The sequence below is a fragment of the Neovison vison genome, chromosome 13 (genome assembly GCF_020171115.1).
Source record: "Neovison vison isolate M4711 chromosome 13, ASM_NN_V1, whole genome shotgun sequence".
NCBI classification, from domain to species: Eukaryota; Metazoa; Chordata; class Mammalia; order Carnivora; family Mustelidae; genus Neogale; species Neogale vison.
This window is the reverse complement of record NC_058103.1, coordinates 151,908,806-151,930,771: the sequence shown is the minus strand read 5'-3', so window position 1 is coordinate 151,930,771 and position 21,966 is coordinate 151,908,806. Positions and strand designations below refer to the sequence as shown.

General features: G+C 65.1%; 1 protein-coding gene across 7 annotated transcripts in view; it reads left to right on the top strand.

Annotated features, from left to right (window-relative positions):
- Window positions 1-21,966, top strand: part of TBC1D2B (TBC1 domain family member 2B) — a 58,609-nt gene that overhangs the window by 32,363 nt on the left and 4,280 nt on the right. For 6 of the 7 annotated variants that reach the window (XM_044230155.1, XM_044230153.1, XM_044230156.1 and 3 more), the window contains 9 exons: window positions 3,338-3,501; window positions 5,930-6,129; window positions 6,618-7,007; window positions 10,467-10,577; window positions 11,439-11,632; window positions 13,735-14,229; window positions 14,742-14,859; window positions 20,170-20,355; window positions 20,538-20,659. In XM_044230155.1, coding sequence (XP_044086090.1) covers window positions 3,338-3,501; window positions 5,930-6,129; window positions 6,618-7,007; window positions 10,467-10,577; window positions 11,439-11,632; window positions 13,735-14,229; window positions 14,742-14,859; window positions 20,170-20,355; window positions 20,538-20,659 — 1,980 coding nt within the window. The remainder of the gene's footprint in view (window positions 1-3,337; window positions 3,502-5,929; window positions 6,130-6,617; window positions 7,008-10,466; window positions 10,578-11,438; window positions 11,633-13,734; window positions 14,230-14,741; window positions 14,860-20,169; window positions 20,356-20,537; window positions 20,660-21,966) is intronic. The other variant, XM_044230151.1, reaches the window with a different exon arrangement.

Below are 21,966 nucleotides of genomic sequence, written 5' to 3'. Positions count from 1 at the left end.
TTGATCCGGCTGCGTGGCCTGCCGGGGCCCCCGCTCACACCCGAGAAGCAGGCTCTGAAGCCCGCCTTCCTCCTAGTCCCCTTCGTGCCCGTGATCTCCCGTGATCTCCGCCCAGGGTGGGGCTGAGGGTGTCCACGGGTTCCCACTGGCCGCTCGCTCCCATCGGGTCGGGGGGGTGGGCCTCACGCACGAGGCGGTGGGGAGCCGTTGAGGGCTGACCCCGCGGTCACTGCCCCCTGACCTGCGTACTTGGAGGTGTTGGGGGGGTCACTCTGCAGGACGTGGGTTTTGACTTAGGTCTTGGAGCACACGGGGGACCTGCACGAGGGGTTTGTGTGCGAGGCAGCGGCCACGAGAGCAGGTTTCCTGAGTCCCCAGGTCTGCGTGTCGGGAGCTCAGGTGCTGAGCGGAGGTGGTGCCCGGGAGGGGCCCAGGGCGGGCCGGATGCCAGGTCTGTGCGTCGGGCGGGGGGACCCAACCCGCTGCCCCTGCCTGGGGGCTCGCCGGTGCCATGACTCCTGCTCAGGTGGTGTTTTGGGATGGGACATACTATTGTAGACGTGACATGCCCCAAAGTGAAGGACGGCGTGCTCGACCGTGCACGTGTGGTAGACGGGCACTGGCAGGGGCCCCGTGACCACGTTCCCATGTCACTCTGGTGGCGGTGTAGCCGTTGAACCGTACGCGTGTGGTCCCAGACTTGCGAGCCGGCCGGGGTTCGTGTGCGGACGGGGAGGGTGTGTGGCTGCCGGAGCAGACGCCCCAGAGGAGAGCCTGGAAGCAGCAGCGGCCCTTTCTCCCAACCGGGAGCCCCAAGTCCAGAATCAGTCCCCGGGGCGGCCGTCCAGGTGTGGCTGTGGCACGCACCGCCCTCTCGGGAGGACGCGGGGGACCGGGTCTCCGGGCCTCCGTCTCCTCCGCAGGCCCCTTCTGGCTGTTTCTGACTTTCGTCACGTCAGACAGTGTTTTCTGACCGGCTCGTGCGTGTCCGTCTCTGTGAGAATCTGTCCGAAGAAGGACCTGTTCCTGGGCGGGGTGGTGTCCCTGTGTCGGCATCCCCGACGTGGCCTGTGTTTGCCGGACGGGGGAGAAATTGACCTGAAACGCGTCTGTTTGGGAACAGCCGCTGCAGGAGATCCCGGCGCTGCCGCTGCCCGCGGGCCTCGCTGTGCGTTTCTGCCGATTATCCCACCAGAGCCGCACCCGGCGTGGGGCTGGGGGACACAGGGGCCGGCTCGGAGGTCTCGTGAAGAGCAGGCTCTCTCCGACAAGGGCCCCAAGTCTCCGACGGGAGGGCCCCGTGGCCGTGGCCGTGAGCCCCGTGCAGTGGTGCAGGCGGGGGGTGGTCTGCCCCCGGGGCGGGGGGATGTGGTGTGAGGACAGCGTCTGCGGCCCCCCAGGCGCAGGCACGGAAGGTCCAAGCTGGGGACGGGCTCTTCCATACTTCAGGTCAAGGACTTTGAGCTTTGAGTCTGATCCTGTTTCCTCCTCCCCCGGGGCTTGGTGCGGGGCCTCCCCGCAGGGCAGGGGCGTGCATGGCTGCGCAGGGACGGGGATGGCCTAAGTTGGGTAAAGAGCTGTTCTTTCCCGACAGCGTCCGCGTCTGTCCCTCCTGCCCTGGGGCTCCTTCCTGCCCTTAGCCCAGGAAGGACCTGCGCCGAGAGCTAGTAACCGCTCTGGTCCATGGTGACGCGGGCGACTGACGGCCGCCGAAGCCGCCGTGGGAGCTGGGGGTCCGTGCACAGCGGCTTCTGGCCTGTCGCGGAAGGGAATAGAGTGTCGGGTGTGCGTGGGCGTGGGTGGCGTGCATGGGCGTGTGTGGGTGTGGGCTTTCCGTGGGATCTTGTGGGCATCCACGGACGCGCCTCGGCCACCAGAGGGAGAGCCTGGGGGATAAGCAGCACGTGGGCGGCGGCTCCCTCGAGGCCGGGAGGAAACGCTGAGAGCACACGCGGCAGGTGTCGGCCGGACACTCGCTCCGGAGCGGAAGGCCGTGCGTGCCTGTCGGGGGCGGCAGCGGCAACGTCGCCGCGACGGGTCCCCTGGGGTCTTACATCTAGAGCAGCTCAATGCGGTGGGATCAGCCAAAGCCAGTCTTGATCACAAACAGCGCGTTGACAAACGGCCGTGGGCCGCGTGCGTGCGGTCGGTCTGCTTCCCGCGGGCCCACAGCCCCGCTTCGGCCCCCGCGCCGCGTCCCCCTCGGGGAGCCCCACGGCGCACGTTCCCCCTACTCTGCGGTTCAGCCACGGCCCTGAGGTGTGACTGACCTGCGGGAAACTCTGCCTGTTCCGTGTCCGGGCCGGTGAATGTCCGAAACTGTGCGTGGTCGTGTAGACGCCGCCGTAACCGGCGCCGGGCACTTCCGTCTCCGCCGCCGCCGCTCTGCCCTCTGTCGCTGTCGCCGCGTGAGCGTGGCCGGGCTGTGCGTGGTCCTTCACGGTTGTCCTCTGTGGACTGCCCCGCGCTGACGAGTGTTTCGTGGTTCCCGTCTCTGCTGCACAGTGTGTGGTGTGTGTGGACGTGCCCCACCGGGGCCACCCGCATGCGGGGACACGTTTGTGTGAGGAATCAGGCAGCTGAAGCTGTCCACGTGCGGACCCTGCGTGCGCACACATGTTCTCATTCTGTGGGTAAACCCCTCACCGGGGACCCACAGCGGTGCCCCCGGCCGGCCGGGTCCCACTGTGAGGGCCGCTGTGCTGTCTGCGTGTCCCGCGCTCCGGCCACAGCCCGCGACCTGCCCTTCACGGAGGCAGCGGGACCCGCATCCCGGCGTTTGTGGTCTTGCCACACATACAGGCACAGCGTCTGTGACCACTGTTCCCGCGAGGATCTGAAGCACCGTCACTACCTGTCACTGTCCCATTGCCTTTAGTTCGGCATCTAAAGACCCTTCTCTCCCAACGAGGGACTGGGCTGACGTGTTTACCAGGGCTGGACCGTGTCCCAGGCTCAGTGGCTCCCGAGCTGGAGTCGTGGCTAGCACACGGTGGGTGCTAAGGACGTGGGAACGGACAGATTCCCGTCTGTGGTGCCGTGGCGCTCGGCCCGCCACACCTGTTCTCCCGCGGACGCGTGTTTGGCTGCCGTCCTCCGTGTCTCATGCCCACGCCCGGGAATCTGGGACACGCGGGGTCTTGGGGTGGATCCCTTCCCCTTAACTGGGTCTTGCCAATGGCACCCCCGTGGGACTCCCGTGACTCAGACCCGCCCGCAGCGCCCGCCACTCCCTCCCGACACGTGACGTCGTAGCTGCTGGTGTCGCCGTTCCTGTAGGCGAGAGGTCAGGTTTTCTCCGCAGCGCCTCACGCACCGCCCCTCGTTTCTCCAACAGAAACTCCATGTCGTCTCTCCGTCCGGGCAGAGCCCACGGCGACAGTCGGAAGAGTGTGTTTTATACCAACGAAGAGTGGGAGCTCTTAGACCCGAGCCCCAAGGACCTAGAGGAGTCCATGGCACAGGAAGAGAGGAAGAAGCCGGCCCCGGAAGGAAACAAAGGTACGGACCTGGTTCCAGTCGCCCATCCTCTCCGCGGTCCCAGCCTTTCTGGAAGCAGGAGCCGCGTCTGTGGGGGATGTGCCCTGCGGGCCTGGGGGTGAGGTGTCGCAGGGAAGAACCCCAGCCTGGGGCTCCCAAGGTTTCTCGGGAGGTGGGGCGTCCGGAAGTCGCAGCGCTCTTCACGGATATACCGTTTTTTTTTTTTAAACCCTTTTTTACAGAACTCGTGTCTACACGAAAGTAGAACATACGGGGTCATGGATTCCACTGTAGACCCGTGTGGCCCCCACGGTTTTGAACTTAGGGCCACTCTCTCCAAGCCTCAGCCGTCCCACGTCACCCTGGGCGGGGCGGGTTTAACGGGTTTAACGGGGCGGGTTCTACACCTGAATCCGCTGGGTCCAAACTTAGAACCGTAGGATGCCTCATTATCGTACCGAGAAACAGCTGTAAATCTTCACGCCTGCCCAGGCTCCGTGGCTGCACGCTCATGTTCCCAGTCACGTGAGGCACTGACAAGGCCTGCAGGCGGGTTTCCTCGCTGATGTGCGATGGCCTCATTGCGTCTGAGCAGCGCCCCGTCCCCATCCTCCGTTTGCCTTGGCATCGTGTGGCCGAGACGGTCTCTGTGCCGAGGACGTCCCACACTCCGCAGGGCAGGTCCCTCCTTGCTCCTCGCGTGCCCTGCATGAGGTCACGGGGCTGACCTCCTCGGACGAGGACACGCTGTGGTGGGTCTCTGGGGCCACGTGTCCCCGGCACCACGGTGGGAACCACGTTGCGTGTGGCCCCCGCTGGTTTTGAGGAGGATCAGGGCTCGGTGTTGTCAGCCCTGTCTCTGCGGCCACTTCTGTGCCCGTCCAGGGATCCACGAGGGAATGTTGACGTTTTCATGTAGAACAACAGTGATTTGGAAATTCTGCCTCGTGCTGGATTGTAGCAGGGGCTGGAGGAGGAGGCAGGATCTTACAAAATCTTTCCCGGGAGCACAAGTATTTCAAGGAAGTACGTCTCCTGTCCCCCGGAGGGTGGTCCTGGCCCGCTGTGCCGGGGAGCTTGCCTGTGTTCGCAGGGTCGTGGCGTGCGGCCCAGGCCGTGGGACGCGGTGTGAAGGTGGCAGGCCGGGCGTGCTGTGCTTCCTGCCGAGGGCCCACATCAGCGCCTCCTGAGCCGGGGGGCTGGGGTCCTGGGAATGACCTGCGAGCACGGTCAGGAAGGAAGGGTCTGCGAGGCTGAGCGGCTCGCGTGGGCTGGAAACTCCCCGGGCCGGACATGCAGCCACACGGGCTGTGACTCTGATCGCACGGGCTCGTGGACCCTTCCTGTCCCAGCCCCGCGACGTGTCCGTGTTGCACGGTGTGGGCACGGACAGCTCTCGCTCCATCTGCTCCTCTGCGCTCAAGTGCGCAAAGTCCCTCGTCGGGAAGGGGATGTCGGTGGGTTTCACAGTGAGTGCACCCCGCGGGCAGCACGTTCTGAAAAGGATCGGGCCAGCCCTGTCCACCAGCCCTGGCCCCTCACGCGGTCCCCCATGCCCCTGCCCCTCGCCGGTCCCCCGTCCGCAGCCCTCATCCCCCAGCCTCTGTCCCCTCCGCCGGCCCTGCCCGTCTCCTGCTCCTCCCAGGGCAGCCACTGTCCGGGCTTAGGAGCCGGGAGTCGTCTGTTTTCCAGCTTCACAGAGCCCAGCCCGCGTTCCCGGTGCGCGTTTCCTCCCGTGGTTGGAACGTGAATGTGATTTCGCTCATGCTGATATTTATTTGGATCCGTCAGTATTTTAAAGGCCCCTTTCTAAGGAAGAGAACGTAGTCACCCTTTAAAACACACATTCACGATGAAGAACGTGTGTTGGGCGGTTTTGTGTTGCTTTGTTTGGTGAGCAAAGGGAGCCCAGAAGCCCCGTGTCCGTGAGTCCCGCCGGGGAGCTGTCTGACGGCAGGGGCGGCAGGGGCTGGACTCCGTGTTTCTGGGACGCTGCGGGAACTCGGAGCCACCGTGCTCCTCCGCAGCCTGTGTCTCTGTCCCCTTTGGGAGACTGGTGACGAGACCCGAGCATCTGGGGAGAGCGGGTGTCACAGACGAGTCTTGAGCGAGGTGTCCCGCGGCCTCGTCCTAAATCCCTCGTCGGGGCCGGGGCCCTGCGCCCTTTTGCACGCGTGCTCAGGCAGGTGTGCAGTCACAGCCAGGACACGCTCTGGGGAGAGGACCCCAAGGCAAGTCTCCCGAGGAAGGACCCGCAGTGGGCGACCGGCTCAGGGTCTGGGCTCGGTTGTCCAGAGCGAGTCGGGGCCCAGGGGCGGCCCCACCTGTGCCCGCTGCACGCGGACGGGGAAGTTGCCGGAGGATGGCAGGGGGAGGTCGATGCGTTTTCCTGGGTTTGCAGAAGGACGGCTTGTCCTGCACGTAGAAAACAAGTTTTGTTTTTCTGTAGGAGTTGCTGGCTCAGGATTTCCCTTTGATTTTGGACGTATTCCCTACAAAGGAAAGCGCCCTTTGAGAGACATGATCGGATCGTCCAGGAACCGGCACGTCAGCGGCGAGCCATCGGCAGACGGGGCGCAGAGTGCGGCCGGGGTCAGGAGCCAACAGGAGGAGCTGGAGCGGCTGCGGAAGGACCTGTCCAGCCAGAAGGTAGCCGTCCTCCCTCCCCACGTGTGCCCCCTGCCGCCGGCTGTGCCACGGGGCTGCAGCCCGGGCCCCCGCGGGTCTCCGTCTCCAGATGGGCCTTCTCCCCGGAAGTTGGATGTCGGCGTCAGAGACACGTGGGTTTCTGGGGGCGTGGGCGGGGGTGTGTCTCCTGCTGCTGGGCCCTCCCACCCCAGCGCAGCGGCTGCTCCAGTAACAGGAGAGAGAAGCAACCCCACGTGGTGTCCGTGTCCCTCTGAGACCGAGAATGCCCGTTGCTGGGCAGCTCGGAGCTGCTGGTCAAGCTCCCGGATGCGTGTGTGCTGGGGGCCTGGGGGGGGATGGCGTGCGCGTCCGCATCTCCCGTTTCCTAGTATTGTTCTCTGCCCAGGGGCCAGCGTTTCCAAGCCCCCCGAGAGGAAGGGCGCCGTGCGCGGGCTCCTCGGTGCCAGATCACATGGTTACTGCGTCTGCTCCCTCCCCTCTGGCTCCAGGAGCTTGTGCGGCTGCTGCAGCAGACGGTCCGGTCCTCCCAGTACGACAAGTACTTCGCCAGCAGCCGGCTCTCTGAGGGGGTCCCGAAGGACGCGCTTGACCTTCTGCACCGCAAGGACGACCAGATCCTGGGCCTCAGCAGCCAGCTGGAGCAGCTGTCCCTGGAGAGAGAGAGTCTGCAGCAGGAGGCCCGCACGCTCAAGGGCAAGGTGGGCGAGCTCAGCGAGCAGCTAGGCATGCTGCTGGAGACCATCCAGGCCAAGGACGAGGTCATCATGAAGCTCTCGCGGCGGCTCAGCGAGGGCGCAGATGTCCCGGCCCCCGCCGCGGGGGTGCCCGGCTCCCCGGCCCCCGCCAGCAGGGAGCAGCTAGAGCTGGACAGGCTGAAAGTGAGTGGGGCGCGGGCTCGGCTGCGGGGCGGGTCGGACGGCGTCCAGGGCTGCGGGCCTCTGCGGAGCCGCGGTGCCTCTTGGGGGCAGATGGAGCACCTGCCGGCAGATGACGGGCTTTCTCTGAGAAGCGTCCGTGGCAAGTCCCGAGTCTGACCATGCCGTTGCCCGGGGGCCTCCTGGACCTTGACCTCCTTTGCAGTCACAGCTGACACTCTCCCTTTCTGCTCTGTACCCCTAGAGTTTCATTACCCCACGTAGCCCCGGGGCCTGTCAGCCACTGCCCACGAGCGCCCAGGCCAGCACCGCACACGGCCTGCGTCAGCCCCGGGGGTGCGGGAGCCAAGGGGCTGTTGTTCCCAACAGCTGGTGCGGGGTTGGCTCCCAGGCAGGCCTGCTCAAGTCGGGGTCCGTGCACCTAGGCTGGGAGGGGCCTGGCGCTGAGGGCTGGGGGCTGGCCTGGGGGGGAGGCTGCTTCCTGAACTGTGACTGTCCAGGTCGGAGCTGAGGTGGGGAAGGGCTGTGCCCCCGGCCATCAGATCACGGAGAGGCACTGAATGTGGCCCGGCTCGGCCCAAGTAGGTCTGTAGCCCCAGTCCCCACCCAGTCATAATGTGCTGCTCGCCCGAGTACCCTCTTTCTATAAATACCGTGCACCAGGGGTGTTTGGCCCCCCGAGGGCACGTTCTCCTTGAAGGCGAAGATGGGCACGTCGAGGTTATCGGTGGGCACCTACCACGTGCCCAGCAGTGGCTCGCTGGCTTGTCAGCACGGAGCTGGGTGGTAGACGCGCAGGGGTCTCTGCGAGAATTCTAGAAGAGAGGTGAACCCTGGGCTGATGGGAGTGTCGTGGGGACGAGCACGTGACCTTCCAGAGTGGCCGCTGCTCCGAGACACGTGTGGGGTGGGAGGTCAGCCGCAGAGCTCCAGCCCCTTCCTCTGCGACCGGACCACACACCGCCGTGGCCGGCGTGGCCGAACCGCATGGCTCTGCGCCAGTTCCGAGAGCGAACACGCCCACCCCGGACGGCACCGCGTCGGGCCGCGTGGGCACGCTGGGCGGGGACGTGCGGGAGCAAGCAGCTTGTCTCTGGTCCACACGGCGCCCTGTGGACGCAGCAGACAGACTTGATCGGGAGCAGGACTCGCCCCGTTCACGCTGTAGGTTCTGTGCCGTGCCAGGCGGGGCGGTTTTGATGCATTTGGTGATTTTATGACTTTTTTCCTCCAGTGTTTCTCCACGGTTTTTAAGACCACCGTGATGAGGTGACTTGGGAGAGAGGCCACGGGGCCGGGGTTGCGGCTGGCTGTTCAGGGGCGGGTGCGAGGCCCTGGGCTCCCGAGTGGGCCGGCGGCTGCCCCGAGCTTTCTGCCGCCGCCTGCTCCCTCCACCGGCCCCACGGCGGCTCTGCGGGTGTTGAAACAGGTCTGGGGCGGGGGCTGCGGATGCAGGCAGCGTTCCGCCACGTGAGTGCTTGCTGTCCCTGCTTCTCACGGCGGCCGTGTTTCCAGACTGACCTCCTGCCTTGACCCTGAACTCAGAACACCTCCGTGGGGAGGCACGGCCTGTGTTTCTCGGGGAGCCCTCGCCCGTCACGGTCGCAACCCACTTTCTCTGACTCTGCCTGTTCGGAATCTGCGGACGCTTCTCGTTGGCTCTGGGACGCGGTCACTTTCTGTTTCTGGGGTATTTTGAGGAAGGAACGTACATGGGTCGTAGGATTTTAACAGCCTAAGTACTTGATTCTTTCTGTACTTCCTTCCAGGCTTTTCTGTGTTTCTTCTCACTTGGCGTGGGGGCCCCATGGCTTCGTCGGGCACAGTCGGGGCTGCTGTCCGCGTCACCACCCCCTGCCTGTGCGGCCAGTCTTTCTGTGACCTGCTGTTTGGCCACTTTTCCTCCTCTGGACTCTGACAGGTGTTGGTTCAGCCACACACCAGGGGCTGTGCTGGGAGTGTGCGGCCTGTCCCGGGGCACCCACAATAGTCAGAAAGTACAGAACAGACACGCCACGGTCGTAGCAAGCACGGGAGGAGCTCAGAGCCGCTCAGCTTTGCTGCGTATGAACCCCGCCTGGGTGCCGGGTCCCCTCCTGCCCCCACCATGTTCACCTGTGAACCAGGCTTCCCCTCACGGGGTCTCTTGGGGTCCTACAGAGTCCTTTAGGGTCTGATGGGGGTCCTGCGGGGTCCGGTGGGGTCTGGCAGGGTCCGGCAGGGACTAGGGGCCTGGCAGGCACAGGCAGGGGCCTCACTTGTGTGGTCATCGGCGTTGGTTTAGGGAGCGTCTTCATGACGACGTCACACAGGATGTGACCGGAAGGCCCGCGTACTCGGCCCGCTCTGCTGTCTGTGTGTGTCGGCTGGGGCCGGAGAGCTGTCGCAGGAGGGGGAGGACGGGCCCTGGGGCACCCAGGCCTCGTGTGGGGCTGGCCCTCGGCATCTCGGGGTCTGTCGGGACGTGCGGTTCTGCTGACGCAGGAGCTGTGAGCCTGTCAGGTGCGGCCCGGAGCCCTGTGGCCGGCTCTCAGCGGAGACACGGAGACAGCGGCCCGAGGGCTTTCACTCACGGAGCTGCCAGGAGTCTCACGCGGACCCACAAGTGTTAGGCATCAAGGGGGCCGTCGAGACGTTATCATTCCTCTGTACGTCGTGGGGTGATTATGGCCCCACTCCCACGGTGGCGTCCGGCCCGGAGACAGGACACGACTCCAGGAGCAGGCCTGGCCTCCGTCCCGTGAGGGGCGGACACTCCTGGCCGGTCCAGGAATAGCCCGGCGACCCGGGGGCCAGCACAGCCCCGGGAGCCCCGCAGAGCGGGGGGGTGGGCACGCGGGCAGAGGACTGAGCCTGGCGGAGCTCGTTCCTCCCAGACGCTTCCCCTCCTTGCGGGTGATCCTGGGCGGCCGCCGAGCGCGTTGCCGCACTTGGCAGAACCCGTCCCCGTGGCGAGGCTCGGCCGGCAGCTGGCGCGGCCGACGGGAACAGCTGGTGACTTCTCGGCGCAGGTGCGTCCGCTTCCTCACGCTTTGCCGCCGGCGTCTCCAGAGCTGGAAATGTTCGCACGTACACGCGGGAGGAACGTGCTTCCCGAGCGCGTCGTCCGCTGCGGGGGGCGGGCGTGATTCCGCCGTCGAGCGTGCCGGGTGTCCGCGTGGCCTTTTCTCTGTCCCCTGAGTGACAGCGAGAGCCACAGAGAACGTGTCGTTCCTCGAGTTAGAGAGGAAATGGTCACGAGGATTGGCCTTGGGACGCGTCAGTGCGGGGTTGGAGGTGGCGTTCACGGCCGGCGGACGCGGTCCTGCTCCTTCCTCCGTTGCCCGAGGGTGGCCGCAGAGGTCCTCGGGATGTGCCCGGCGGTCGTCTCGCGCGGACTCGGTGGGGCCCTCGGGGGACACGGCGGTACGTTAACCGTATCAGAGAGAGCGGGCTGGACTGACGGCGGTTTTCTGCCCACAGGATAACCTACAGGGGTACAAAACCCAGAACAAGTTCCTCAACAAGGAAATCCTGGAGCTCTCGGCGCTGCGGAGAAATGCGGAGAGGAGGGAGCGGGATCTGATGGCCAAGGTGGGTCGGGGCGCGGCTCGGCTGTTTCCCGGTGGCTGGGGACGCGGAACATCCAGAAGCGGCACACCCTGAACTAGTCCTGCTCCTGTGCTGGGGCACAAGAACCCAAAATACAGCCGTAGAGCGCTGCATTCCAAGAGGCACCCTGACGTGTCCCGTCTGCCTGCGTCACGGGGTTGACAGAAAACCGTAGACTCCAACTCCCAGGTTCCCCGAACGGAGGGGTTTGGGTTGTGACTTTGTGCGTTGAGTCGTGTGGCCTGGCTTCCCATCTGTAAACGGGACGGTGGGAAACCGTCGGTGTGCGCGTCTGTCGCGCGGCGGCTGGAAGGGTCGCGCCTGCGCAGCAGCCGGCACACGGTGGCTTTCGGCGGCCCTCGCAATCCTTGCTTTGCACTCCGTGGGTCACGTCTCCCCAGACCTATGTCCGCGTGGTCCTGGGGTGTGTCTGACGACGCAGCAGACAAGCTGGTTGGGGACCCAGTGTCCCGGGACACGTCAGTGCCACATAGGCCCCTTCTCATGGCCCACGTGCCACGTGCCACTCAGCGTGACCGTAGGGACCGCCATGTGGTTGGCTCCTGCCGCTCCCTTTGCCGTGCAGGACAGACGCCAGTGTCGGCATCTGGGGTCTCACTGGCAGTGCGTCCTCTGGGCCAGCGCCCTGGGTGGCGGGGGCCTGGGGTGGCCCGTGCAGACGTGACAGGTGGCCCGAGGCGACAGGACTCTCCTGTCCTCGACGCAGTCCCGGCTCACTGCCCCGTGGCTGGGGCTCGCCGCCCGCCGTTGGCTCGCGGCCCCGGGTGGCCCCTCCTGTGTCCTGGTCGTGGTCGGGGCGGCGGTGACCCCCGTTCTCTGCAGTATTCCAGCCTGGAAGCCAAGCTGTGTCAGATGGAGAGCAAGTACCTGATCCTGCTGCAGGAGGTCAAGACGCCCGTGTGCTCCGAGGAGCCAGGCCCGGCGCGTGGCGTCATCGCGCAGCTGCTGGAGGACGCCCTGCAGGCCGACGGCCCGGAGCAGCCCGGGCAGGCGCTCGTGAAGCCTCGTCTCGTCAGGTGGGGGCACCAGCGGCTGCGGGGAGGGAGCCCCGTCCTGGGGATGGATGCGTGTGTGTGTGTGTGTGTGTGTGTGTCCTGCTGCTCCTTCGCCACCGGCACCGTTGGCCCCCAGAGCGGGTGATCTCGGCGTTCTTGCTGCAGCCGGTGCGCGGTGGGGCCGGGCTCAGGCCCCCTCTCCTGAGCACATCTGTGTCTGCGGCTCCCGTCGGCTCCTTTGTGGCTCCGGTCCCGCTGTGCAGCCATCCCCGCAGGAGTGGGGGCCCCGTCCTGAGACGCAGCTGCTCCCGTCCACGGCTGGAGAGCCGAGGGGCCCCCACGTGGGGAGAGGGCTCGGCCAGCCCTGCAAGGTGGCTCGGTGCCCACTGCGGGTCCCGCCCCAGGGGAGGCCTCGCTCCAGCAGGACCGGCTGCAACAGATCTGGCTCGCAGCCCTGGGCCCTCACCCCTGCTGCACAGCACTCCCTGTGTCCACGTGCCCTGAGCTGCCCCAGGGGGGAGGGCCGGAGGGAGGGGGAAGGTCTCCCCACCATGCACGTTCTCACAGGGTGAGGTGGTGTTTTCATCCTCACGTCTTCGCCGCCGCTGCCCCCGAGTGGCCGTGGCGGGAACAGGACGCCAGCCTGGGCAGCTGGCTTCGCGTTCCTCCTCGGGCCTCCGTGGGGCTCGGGGCGCGTGTGTCCCCCTCGTGTACTCGTGGGCTCCTCCTGTTGGTCGCGTTGATGTCTGTCTGCCTAACCATTACAGAAGCTTCCAGACCCTCCCCCCGCCCCCCGCACCCCCTCTGGAATTCCCGTCCGTCTGGTTGGGCCCCCCCGCCCCAGGGTTTTTCCTGGGGCACCGTCCGGCTCATCCAGGCGTTCTCCCCTGACGAGCTTCCGCGCGTATCTCTAGCTGACCACGTCCTGACACACGAATCCCACCACACCCACCACACCAGGGGGACACACGCGGCCTCCGAGCCGTGTTTCACGGGCCTCGTGCCCCTTCGCTGTGGGAGAGCCCAAACCCCGGTGTCATGCCTGCTGCCTCGTGGTGGACACGTGGGGTCCCAACACGTTCCCTCGTGACAGCTGAGAGGCGGCCAGCGTCGGGGTTTGTGTTTCCGGCGCCCGTGTGCGGCTCCTAGTGCGGATCCCGACACGCGGGGAACACGCCTCTTCAGCTCTGCCAGGTTCGCACGGGCCATGCCAGCGGCGGCAGGCGCAAGAGGCCCTGTGTCCGTCTTCTGCGGCTCCTCACGGATCGTCCCCGACGTGGCGGCTTGCACACCGCCCGTGTTCCGGCTCAGCCAGGGCGGGCCGACGTCTGGGCCTCCCTGGGTGTTCGCGCATCACAGCCGCTGCTCCTTCCCGGGGCTGCGGGGCTCAGTGGGTGCCCTCACGCGCTCGCGCCCTTCCTGGGCTCGCAGACCGAGGCCTCTGTTCCCACAGTGGCTACTGGGCGCAGCCTCTCCGGCTTCTGGAGGCCACAGGCATCGGTGGGCTCCGGCCCCCTTCTCCCCTCCTCTGGCGGCAGCAGTGGCCTGCTCGCCCTGCTCCTGCCCTGCTTGCCCCCCGTGAAGGGCTCCTGCACGTATGCTGGCCCAGGGTAGCCCAGGGGGACCGCCCTGCCCTTGGCCCCGTCCAGGGACGCCATGCACCTCAGCCATATGGCGTGGCCGGCCGCAGGTGAGGGGCCGTGGTTCTGCTTCTCACGCCTACGCTGTCTTCGTCCCTGATATCTACGCAGGTGCTTTCTGCCCCGTCTTTCCCCTTCTGAAATGGTGTTTTCCAAGCACACGAGTTATACGTGGACGTGTGTGACATGGAAACCCATATCCACGTGGCCCGGCTACTGGGCACGATTTTTCCTCCTGTGCTTTTCACACAAAGGGCTTTAAACCACCTGGAGTGGATTTTTATTCTAGGACGAAGAGATTTCATGTCTTCCCACAGAGCACATCCTGCCCTTGCTATCAAGAAGCTGCTGCTTTGCTTGCCGAGTTCCGGGGGCTGGTCCCAGGCCCAAGGGCCACGTGCACGGGGGCCGATGCTCTTTCTCTTTGGCTGGTGTTTTCGTCAGAATCCCATCACTCAGTTTCCCTTCTGTGTCTCTCGACAGTGAGTACGACATCTACGGGTTTAGGACCGTCCCAGAGGATGACGAGGAGGAGAAGCTGGTGGCCAAGGTCCGAGCGCTGGACCTGAAGACCTTGCACCTCACGGAGAACCAGGAGGTGTCCACCGGGGTCAAGTGGGAGAACTACTTCGCAAGCACGATGAACCGGGAGATGGCGTGCTCCCCGGAGCTGAAGAACCTGATCCGGGCCGGCATCCCACACGAGCACCGTTCCAAGGTGTGGAAGTGGTGTGTGGACCTGCACGCCAGGAAGTTCAAGGACAGCACTGAGCCCGGGTACTTCCAGACGCTGCTGCAGAAGGCGCTGGAGAAACAGAACCCGGCCTCCAAGCAGATCGAGCTGGACCTGCTGCGGACCCTGCCCAACAACAAGCACTACTCCGGCCCCACGTCCGAGGGCATCCAGAAGCTGCGCAACGTGCTGCTTGCCTTCTCCTGGAGGAACCCCGATATCGGCTACTGCCAGGGTCTGAACAGGTGCGCTCGACCTGGCCATCCCCTCCCGTCCCCTGCAGGGTCTGAGCAGGTGGGCTCTCGGCCCGGCCTTCCCCTCCCCTCCTGGGTCTGAGCAGGGGCGCACTCGGCCCATCCGCTCCCCTCCTGGCTAGCCGAGGAAGGTCCACCTCGTAAAGCAGGTTTGCCGTCAGCTAGGCTTAGTGATGCGGCATCCCCAGTTCTGCAGTAACGGAGAGAAGCAAACGTACTTTCGCAAAGTATCAGGAACATCAGACGTGGGCGCCTGGCTGGCTGTCGGTGGAGCCTGTGACCTTGGGGTCATGAGTTGGAGCCGCATGCTGGGTGCGGAGACTACTCCGAGAAGGAGGAGAGAGAGGGGAGGAAAACGGCTCACCAGCCTAGGAACGCGGACTTGGTGTTGTTTGCTGGGGCTGGAGGAGCTGTCGCCACGAGAACCAGGGGCACCGGGGTCCGACGGCCGCGCGGCCTGGGCTGCAGGGGCCGGCGCTCACCGTACCGTCGTTTGCCTGCAGGTTGGTGGCCGTGGCCCTCCTGTATCTGGAGCAGGAAGACGCTTTCTGGTGTCTCGTCACCATAGTGGAGGTGTTCATGCCGCGAGACTATTACACGAAGACGCTGCTGGGGTCCCAGGTACGCGCTTGTCCTCGCCTCGGGCAGCGGCGTGGAGCCGGAGCTGAGATGGGCCGACCTGAGCCCCGGTCGGGGCTTCCTGCTCCCGCCTCCACCCCAACCCCCGCGCCAGGCGCCCAGGGCAGGGCACGCCGCAGTCCGTGGGCCGGGCTGGCCGTTACACGCCATGAGAAGTGGACCAGCCCTGCAGCCCCGCTGTCCCTCGGGCTCCACTGTCCACCTGGGCTCCACTGCCCCCACGGCTCTGCTGTCCTCTTTTTTTTTTTTTTGATTTTTAAAAAAAATTTTATTTATTTATTTAACAGGCAGAGATTACAAGTAGGCAGAGCAGCAGATGGGGGTGGGGCGGGGGGGGAAGCAGGCTCCCTGCTGAGCTGAGAGCCCGATGCGGGGCTCAATCCCAGGATCCTGGGATCGTGACCTGAGCTGAAGGCAGAGGCTTGACCCACTGAGCCCCCCAGGTGCCCCTCTGCTGTCCTCTTGAGCTCAGCTGCCTCCTGGGCTCCATTGTCCCCATTGTCCCCGGGCTCTGCTGTCTCCCGGTTCTGCTGCCTCCTGGGCTCCACCGTCCCCGGACACTACTGTCCATCTGGGCAGCTGAGCTGCCGTCCAGGAGTACTTGGAAACCTGATGTGTCACTTCAGGTTCTCCCGAGAAGCTGAGGCCAAGGCAGGAGTGGACGAGCCCGAGGTTTCTGAGGGGAGGCACCTGCGAAGAACCGGGGGTGGGAGTGGGGAGGCTGGGGAACCCCCAGACCAGGGAAAGGAATGAGGCACGGGGGGACGGACCTCAGAGAGAGGAAGTTTGGCCACGCCGGTGGGGAGTCCACACGCTGGGGCCACCTGTTCCGGGCGTGTGTCTCGTGGGAACAGGCTACAGTGGGGCCTGCCGGGGTCGCTCCCTGGCTGCGAGCAGCCGGAGGCAGTGCTGGACCCAGAGGGGCAGCCTGTGGGCTGCTGTCCCCTTCCTGGCAGGAGATACGAGGGCACAGCTCATGCCCCACTACGCCTGGAGCCTGAAGCCAGGGCAGGCAGGGCGATGTGAGCGGCGAGAGCCCAGGGCCATCCCCACTTGGGCAGTCCTGGCTCAGGAGCAGCCCCTGGGGCCCAGGCCAGAGCTCCCCTGGGCCAGTCTGGGGCCGCTGTGCAGCCTGCCGCCCTGCTCATGGGCCTCACTTCCCGGCCCTGCTGCGGCCAGAGGAGGCCCAGGCAGGGGACCAGCGGGGGCTGGAGGGGAGGGCAGGCGGTTCTCGCCCCGCCATCGTGGACGCTGGCTTCCCGTGGCCTGGACGACTCCGTGGTGCCCGCTCCTGTCTGGCAGGCCCCTAGGCCGGGAGCCTCTCTGTGCTCCAGCCTGCAGGGGCTTCCTGCCCTTGCCTCTGGGCCACTTCTCCAGCAGCCGCGTGGCTTCTCGGCTTTTCTCTCACCCGTGGCCGTGTCCCCGCGTAAGATCCCTCTGTCGTAGACAGTGAGGGTGGCATCCGTTTGCCTGGCTGGGCCCTGAGTTCCGTATGTGTGCGCCTCTCGGCATGGCCTCTGTGACCACCTGCCCCTGGCCCCTGCCCACCAGCCAGGATGCAGCCTCATTCCTGTCCCTTTGCAGCCCTGTAGTTAGGCTTCTTGTCACTGCCACTTGCCCGGCGACTCACGTGCCTGCTCCCCTCTGACCCCTGACCCCAGCCAGGGACCCCCGTTCCTGCATCTCTGTGTCACCTCCCCATTCACCACCCCGTGTCACAGGGTCCCCTGCTGGAACCACATGGTGCCCTACAATGGAACCCTTGCTCGCGGAAGCACCGTTTTCCGTGTGCAGCTGACACCCACCCCCAGTCACTGTCCCCTGCTTGCCTCCCCACAGAGCTCCCGTTCAGCCTGGGCTGTTGCCCGCTGACCCAAGGCCACTGCTCTTCCCACAGCTCTGGTGCGCGCCTGGGGGACCGCGGCCTCCCTGTGGGCCTGCTTGTCCTGCGGCCGCCCGTGGCCCTGATGCTCGGTCCAGAATCGCCAGCTCCCCCACGTGGCCAGTGGCCGGGTGTGCGTGCACGTCCCGACTGGGGACAGGGAGCTGGCACTCGGCGCCAAAACCATCCTGGTGGAGGCATCGTTGTCCCCACTGTACTCGGGAGAAAACTGCAGGTCAGAGACTCAAAGCAGCTCTCCTGAGCGGCCCTGGTGCCACAGGGCCGACCGATCCCCGGAGAGGCTCCGCTGGTCTCCCCGTGAGCATGTCACTTTGCTAAGTCACCTGGAGGCTCTTTCTGCCAGAATATTTTGTAAACTGGGAAATGAGCCCTGGGAAAAGGCAGTGCTCACTGTCTGATGGGAGTCAAGAGGTCAGTAAATTAAATTCCGTGTGTCACGGACGCCTGGGTGCTAACAGCTGCAGACTGGGCATGTCAGGTGACTATTTCAAAGTAAGAAGGTGAGGCCTCCGTCTGTCTTAAATCCTCTGAGCCAGGCCCTCCCGCCTGTGAGCCGTGGAGCCTGGCCACCTCCGTCCACGCCCGGGCGCCTCAGCTCCCCGGCTGGGATGTGAGCAGCGCCCGCGCAGATGGCTCCAGGCTGAACTCAGGTGGTGCGTTACGAGCTTGTGCTCGCGCTTGGAGCATAAAAACTCGTAGATTATCTTATAGGCAGGAAATGAGAACCTGTTTTAATTATGTGGATGTAAGATAAAACATGTATCGTGTTGTCACATAAACGCCATTGTCAAGTCCAAAGAGACTGTTTCCTCCCCGACAGTGAGTCGTGGGTGCGCTCCAAGAAGCGGAGGCTGGGGATCGCGATGTTCAGAAGGAAACGAAACCCCGTGTTACCGACCGGCTGGAGCCACAGTGGGCCTCCTCGTGTACTTTAGGGACTCCTGCTGGGGCAGGGCATGTCCCAGCGGCTCACACGAGAGCATGAGGGCTCTCCCGTGTCGTTCTGTGCTTTGTCACGGCCCTGTTTGGTGGCAGTCGCCCTCCACCGGGCAAATCCACGTAACCCGGGTACTCGGCGACGGCGGGCTCCGGGTCAGGCCGAGCGGTGGGGCAGCAAGTGTGGCCGGCCCCCGGCGCCGAGATTCACAGGTCCCCATCAGACCGCCGCCACGGGCCAGTCTGCAGCCTCTGTCCATCCTGTCAGCTGAGTGCACGCTGGGTGCCAGGACCTTGGTGGGCACTGAGGACACTGTCCTCCACGTCCTCCTGAGCGCAGGGTGCTGGAGTCGACCCTGCGGGCTGCTCCGCACGCGGCCTCCCGAGCCAGGCACCCCCTGCCACCTGCCGGGGAGGGCTGGGGTGTGGCCTCGCTCCCACTCTGGGGACCGCCTGCTTGCCCTTCCTCTGCAGAAGGAGTCTCACAGCTGTCCCTCACCCCGCGGCCACCTGTCCGTCTCTCTTGCCTGTGTGGGGTTCCAGGGCCGTTGTTGGAATGTCCAGGCACCGCATCTTGTGGGTGACGCTGACCCTGCGGGGCGACAGGAACGGGCTCCCCGGGGACGGTCCCCAGGGGTGTGTCACCCAGCGGGACAGCCGTCCAGCTTGCCCTGTGAGACTCTGGGCTGCTTTCCCGGGGGGCTCAGTGTGGGGGGCCGGCAGCTGGTTTGCTCGCCGCGGGACGTTCCAACAGCGGCTTCCGCGCTCTAGTCTGTGCGGGCTTTAAGGAGTATCCGTTATAGCTCACACACACACACACACACACACACACACACCTCGTTCTCATCTCTGAGACTTGGTCTCCTGCGCTAGTCAGAAGGCAGATCGGCCAAAACGTTTGTTTCCAGCAGGGTTCCTGTATTGTGTTGTCTTTCACGTGCTGAGGGGGATTCACGGTGCTTTGGAATCATTTTTGTAACAGTAACATAATCATTTCGTAACAGTGTTTTTAGCATTTTAAGTTTTGTTGCCTTTTAAATTTTACAATACAAACCAGTAATGCTTACTCGACTCTAACCACACCCTTTTAAAAAAAAAGTCTTCTTGATTGTTAAAGCTTCTATGTTAAAGGAAAAATCAAAACTTCTAAAAGGGAGGAACCATGGGCTTGTTTAAAGTTTCAGATTCTCCTAAAAAAGAACCTTTTTTTTAAAAAAAATCTATATGCTATTTTTTAAAAAGATTTATTTGTCAGAGACAGAGCGAGAGAGAGAACACAAGCAGAGGGAGCGGGAGAGGGAGAAGCAGGCTTCCCACGGAGCAGGGAGCCTGATGTGGGGCTCGATCCCAGGGCCCCGGAATCATGAGCACAGTGGAAGTCAGACGCTTAACCACTGAGCCCCCCAGGTGCCCCAAGAAGAACCTTTTAAAATGTCATTTTAGGGGCATCTGGGTGGCTCTGTTGCTTAAGACTGTGACTTTTTTTTTTTTTTTTGAAAGATTTTATTTATTATTTGACAGACACAGTGAGAGAGAGAGCACAAGCAGGGGGAGTGGGAGAGGGAGAAGCGGGCTTCCCGCTGAGCAGAGAGCCCGGATGCGGGGCCTGATCCCAGAACTCTGGGATCGTGACCTGAGCCAAAGTCAGCTGCTTAACCCACTGACCACCCAGTTGCCCCAAGTGTATGACTCTTGATCTCAGCTGTTCATGATATCAGGGTCGTGAGTTCGAGCCCCCGTTGGGCCTCTGCTGGGGGTGGCCGTGACTTCAGCGTGTCTGTGTGGGTCCCCGCCGGAGGCCAGGAGAGCCCGCGGGGGACACCTGCCCCCTGCGTGGATCCCTGGCTTGCAGCCTGGGCCACCTGTGCTTCTCCGGCCACCCGGGACGGCGCCTGCGCGTCTCTGGGAGCTCCGCCAGCACCCCTCCCCGGGGCTGCCAACGCTGACCCAGCAGGCCCGGCCTTTGGCGCCCCGCGCTGTGTCTCGCTCCTCGGGGGCCGGGGTGGGTGGGCGCCTATGCCCAGAGGAGCGCAGTGCCCGGCACGGGGGGAGGACGAGAGCTCCGAGTCCCATGGTGGTTTGCACGTGGCCTGTGGTACCCCTCGCAGCCCCGTGAGAGCGGGTGAGATGCTCCCCGGCCACCCCGTGGACCCTGGAAGCCACACCCCCATGCCGTCCCCACACCCGGGGGGCATCTGTGGGGCAGACGGGCTGCGGTCGCCGCTCCTCTCGGGCCCGGGACTCGGCCTCCAGCCCGGGAGCCCCGGGTCGCGGGCAGACGGCGAGGCTGACCCCCAGTGCCCTGTAGCAGCCTGTCCGGGCGGCTCGGGCTCACGGGCGGCTTCCAGGCCACAGCACCCTGGTGACCGTTGGCGGACGGCGGGCGCGAGGCTGGGCGAGCGGGACAGCGGCGGCCCAGGCGGAGTGCGCTGAGCGCCAGCCCCTCCCCGCAGGTGGACCAGCGCGTGTTCCGGGACCTCATGAGCGAGAAGCTGCCGCGGGTGCACGCGCACCTGGAGCAGCACGGCGTGGACTACACCCTCATCACGTTCAACTGGTTCCTGGTGGTGTTCGTGGACAGCGTCGTCAGCGACGTCCTCTTCAAGATCTGGGACTCCTTCCTTTACGAGGGCCCGAAGGTGGGTGTGCTCGCCGGGCGACCGGGCAGTGCTGGCAGAGTGGCCGGCTCGCCGGGGTTGCAGGAAGGTCCCCGAGCCGGAGGGGACCCTCCGCGGGGCCGCAGGCGGGCTGGGGTGCGGGAGGCGGCCGCCCGGGCGGGGAAAGGATGTTCTGCCGACCCACGTCCCCGTGCTCCCTGCAGGTCATTTTCCGGTTTGCGCTGGCGCTTTTCAAGTACAAGGAGGAGGAGATCCTGAAGCTGCAGGACCCGATGTCCATGTTCAAATACCTGCGCTACTTCACGCGCACCATCCTGGACGCCCGGTGAGCGCTGGTGGGGGCCCCGGGAACGGCAGGAGGCGGCGGCGGCCCTTTTCCGCGGAGAGCAGCCTTGCCGGCCTGCGGTGCACGAGTGGGGAGCGGGAGCAGCTGCGGACACCGGAGCCTCCACCAACCGGGGGATCGAGGAGGGAGGACGGCTCGTCCTGGATGCCGCCGACCCCTGTCCCATGGGACGGCAAGCGCTAGCCGAGCCTTCACAGCAGGACAGGCCACCGGGCACTGAGGGTGACGGGGGCGGGGGCGGGGGACAGTTCCCGATAAAGAACCTGAGGGGAGACATGCTGTCTGAGGGGCTGGGGGCTGCTGGAGGGAAGCCCAGGCCCAGGACAGAGCCGGGCGGGGGGCAAGGCGGGGTGAGCAGGGCTGGGCAGGGACACCTAGGACAGGGTGTCCTGGGTCCGGGGAGCAGGGGCAGCGGCAGGGACGTGAGAGGCCGCGTGTCTGGGGCCGTGTGAGTGGCTTGGTCCGGGCAGGCCAGCATGGCCAGGAGGCCGCAGAGCGGGACCAGGCTTTGTCCCTGGGGTGTTGGAAAGACAAGAAGAGAACTGGCAGCGGGGGGAGGGGAGGCCGGGGCGTCCGGGTGGCCTGGGGTGAGGCTGGAGGTGCCCCCAGAGATGGACGAGGCGTGACCTGGAGGGTGGGAGAGGACGGGGACCCGGAAGGACCCTGCGACTTCTGGCAACTGTGTCGGGGGCGTCTCCCCCTCCCTCCCCTGTCCCCCTGCCACACGGTATCACCCATTGGGGGCGATTGTCCTGCGTGTGCCCCGACCACAGCTGGTGGCTGCTCTGGCCACCTCTCCAGGGCTCCCACGGGGGCTCCCACAGACCTGCCGCTGGGCAGGCCGGGGAGGACAGTGTGGCTCTGGGCCACCGGGGATGGGTCACAGTCCTCTGCTGGACAGGGCCCGGCGTGAGCCACCGTCCCCACCCACGTGTGCACTGCCGCGTCCGGCTCATGCAGCCCGGTGAGAGCCACAGGTCCTAGCGCTGAGAAGCATCTGCGGCTTGTGATTTCAGACTCTTTCTTTAAGATTTTATTTATCTGAGAAAAGAGCACGAGAGAGAGCAAGCAGAGGGAGAAGCAGGCTCCCCACCGAGCAGGAAGCCCAATGCGAGCCTCGATCCCAGGACTCTGGGGTCATGACCTGAGCCGAAGGCAGGCGCCCCGCCGACAGAGCCCCCCGGGCGCCCTCCTTTCAGTCTCTGGGGACTGTCGCTCCCAAGACGGGTGCTTTGTCTGAGGACCTGGGATGCCCATTCCAGAGTGTGTAGAAATGAAACAGTTTG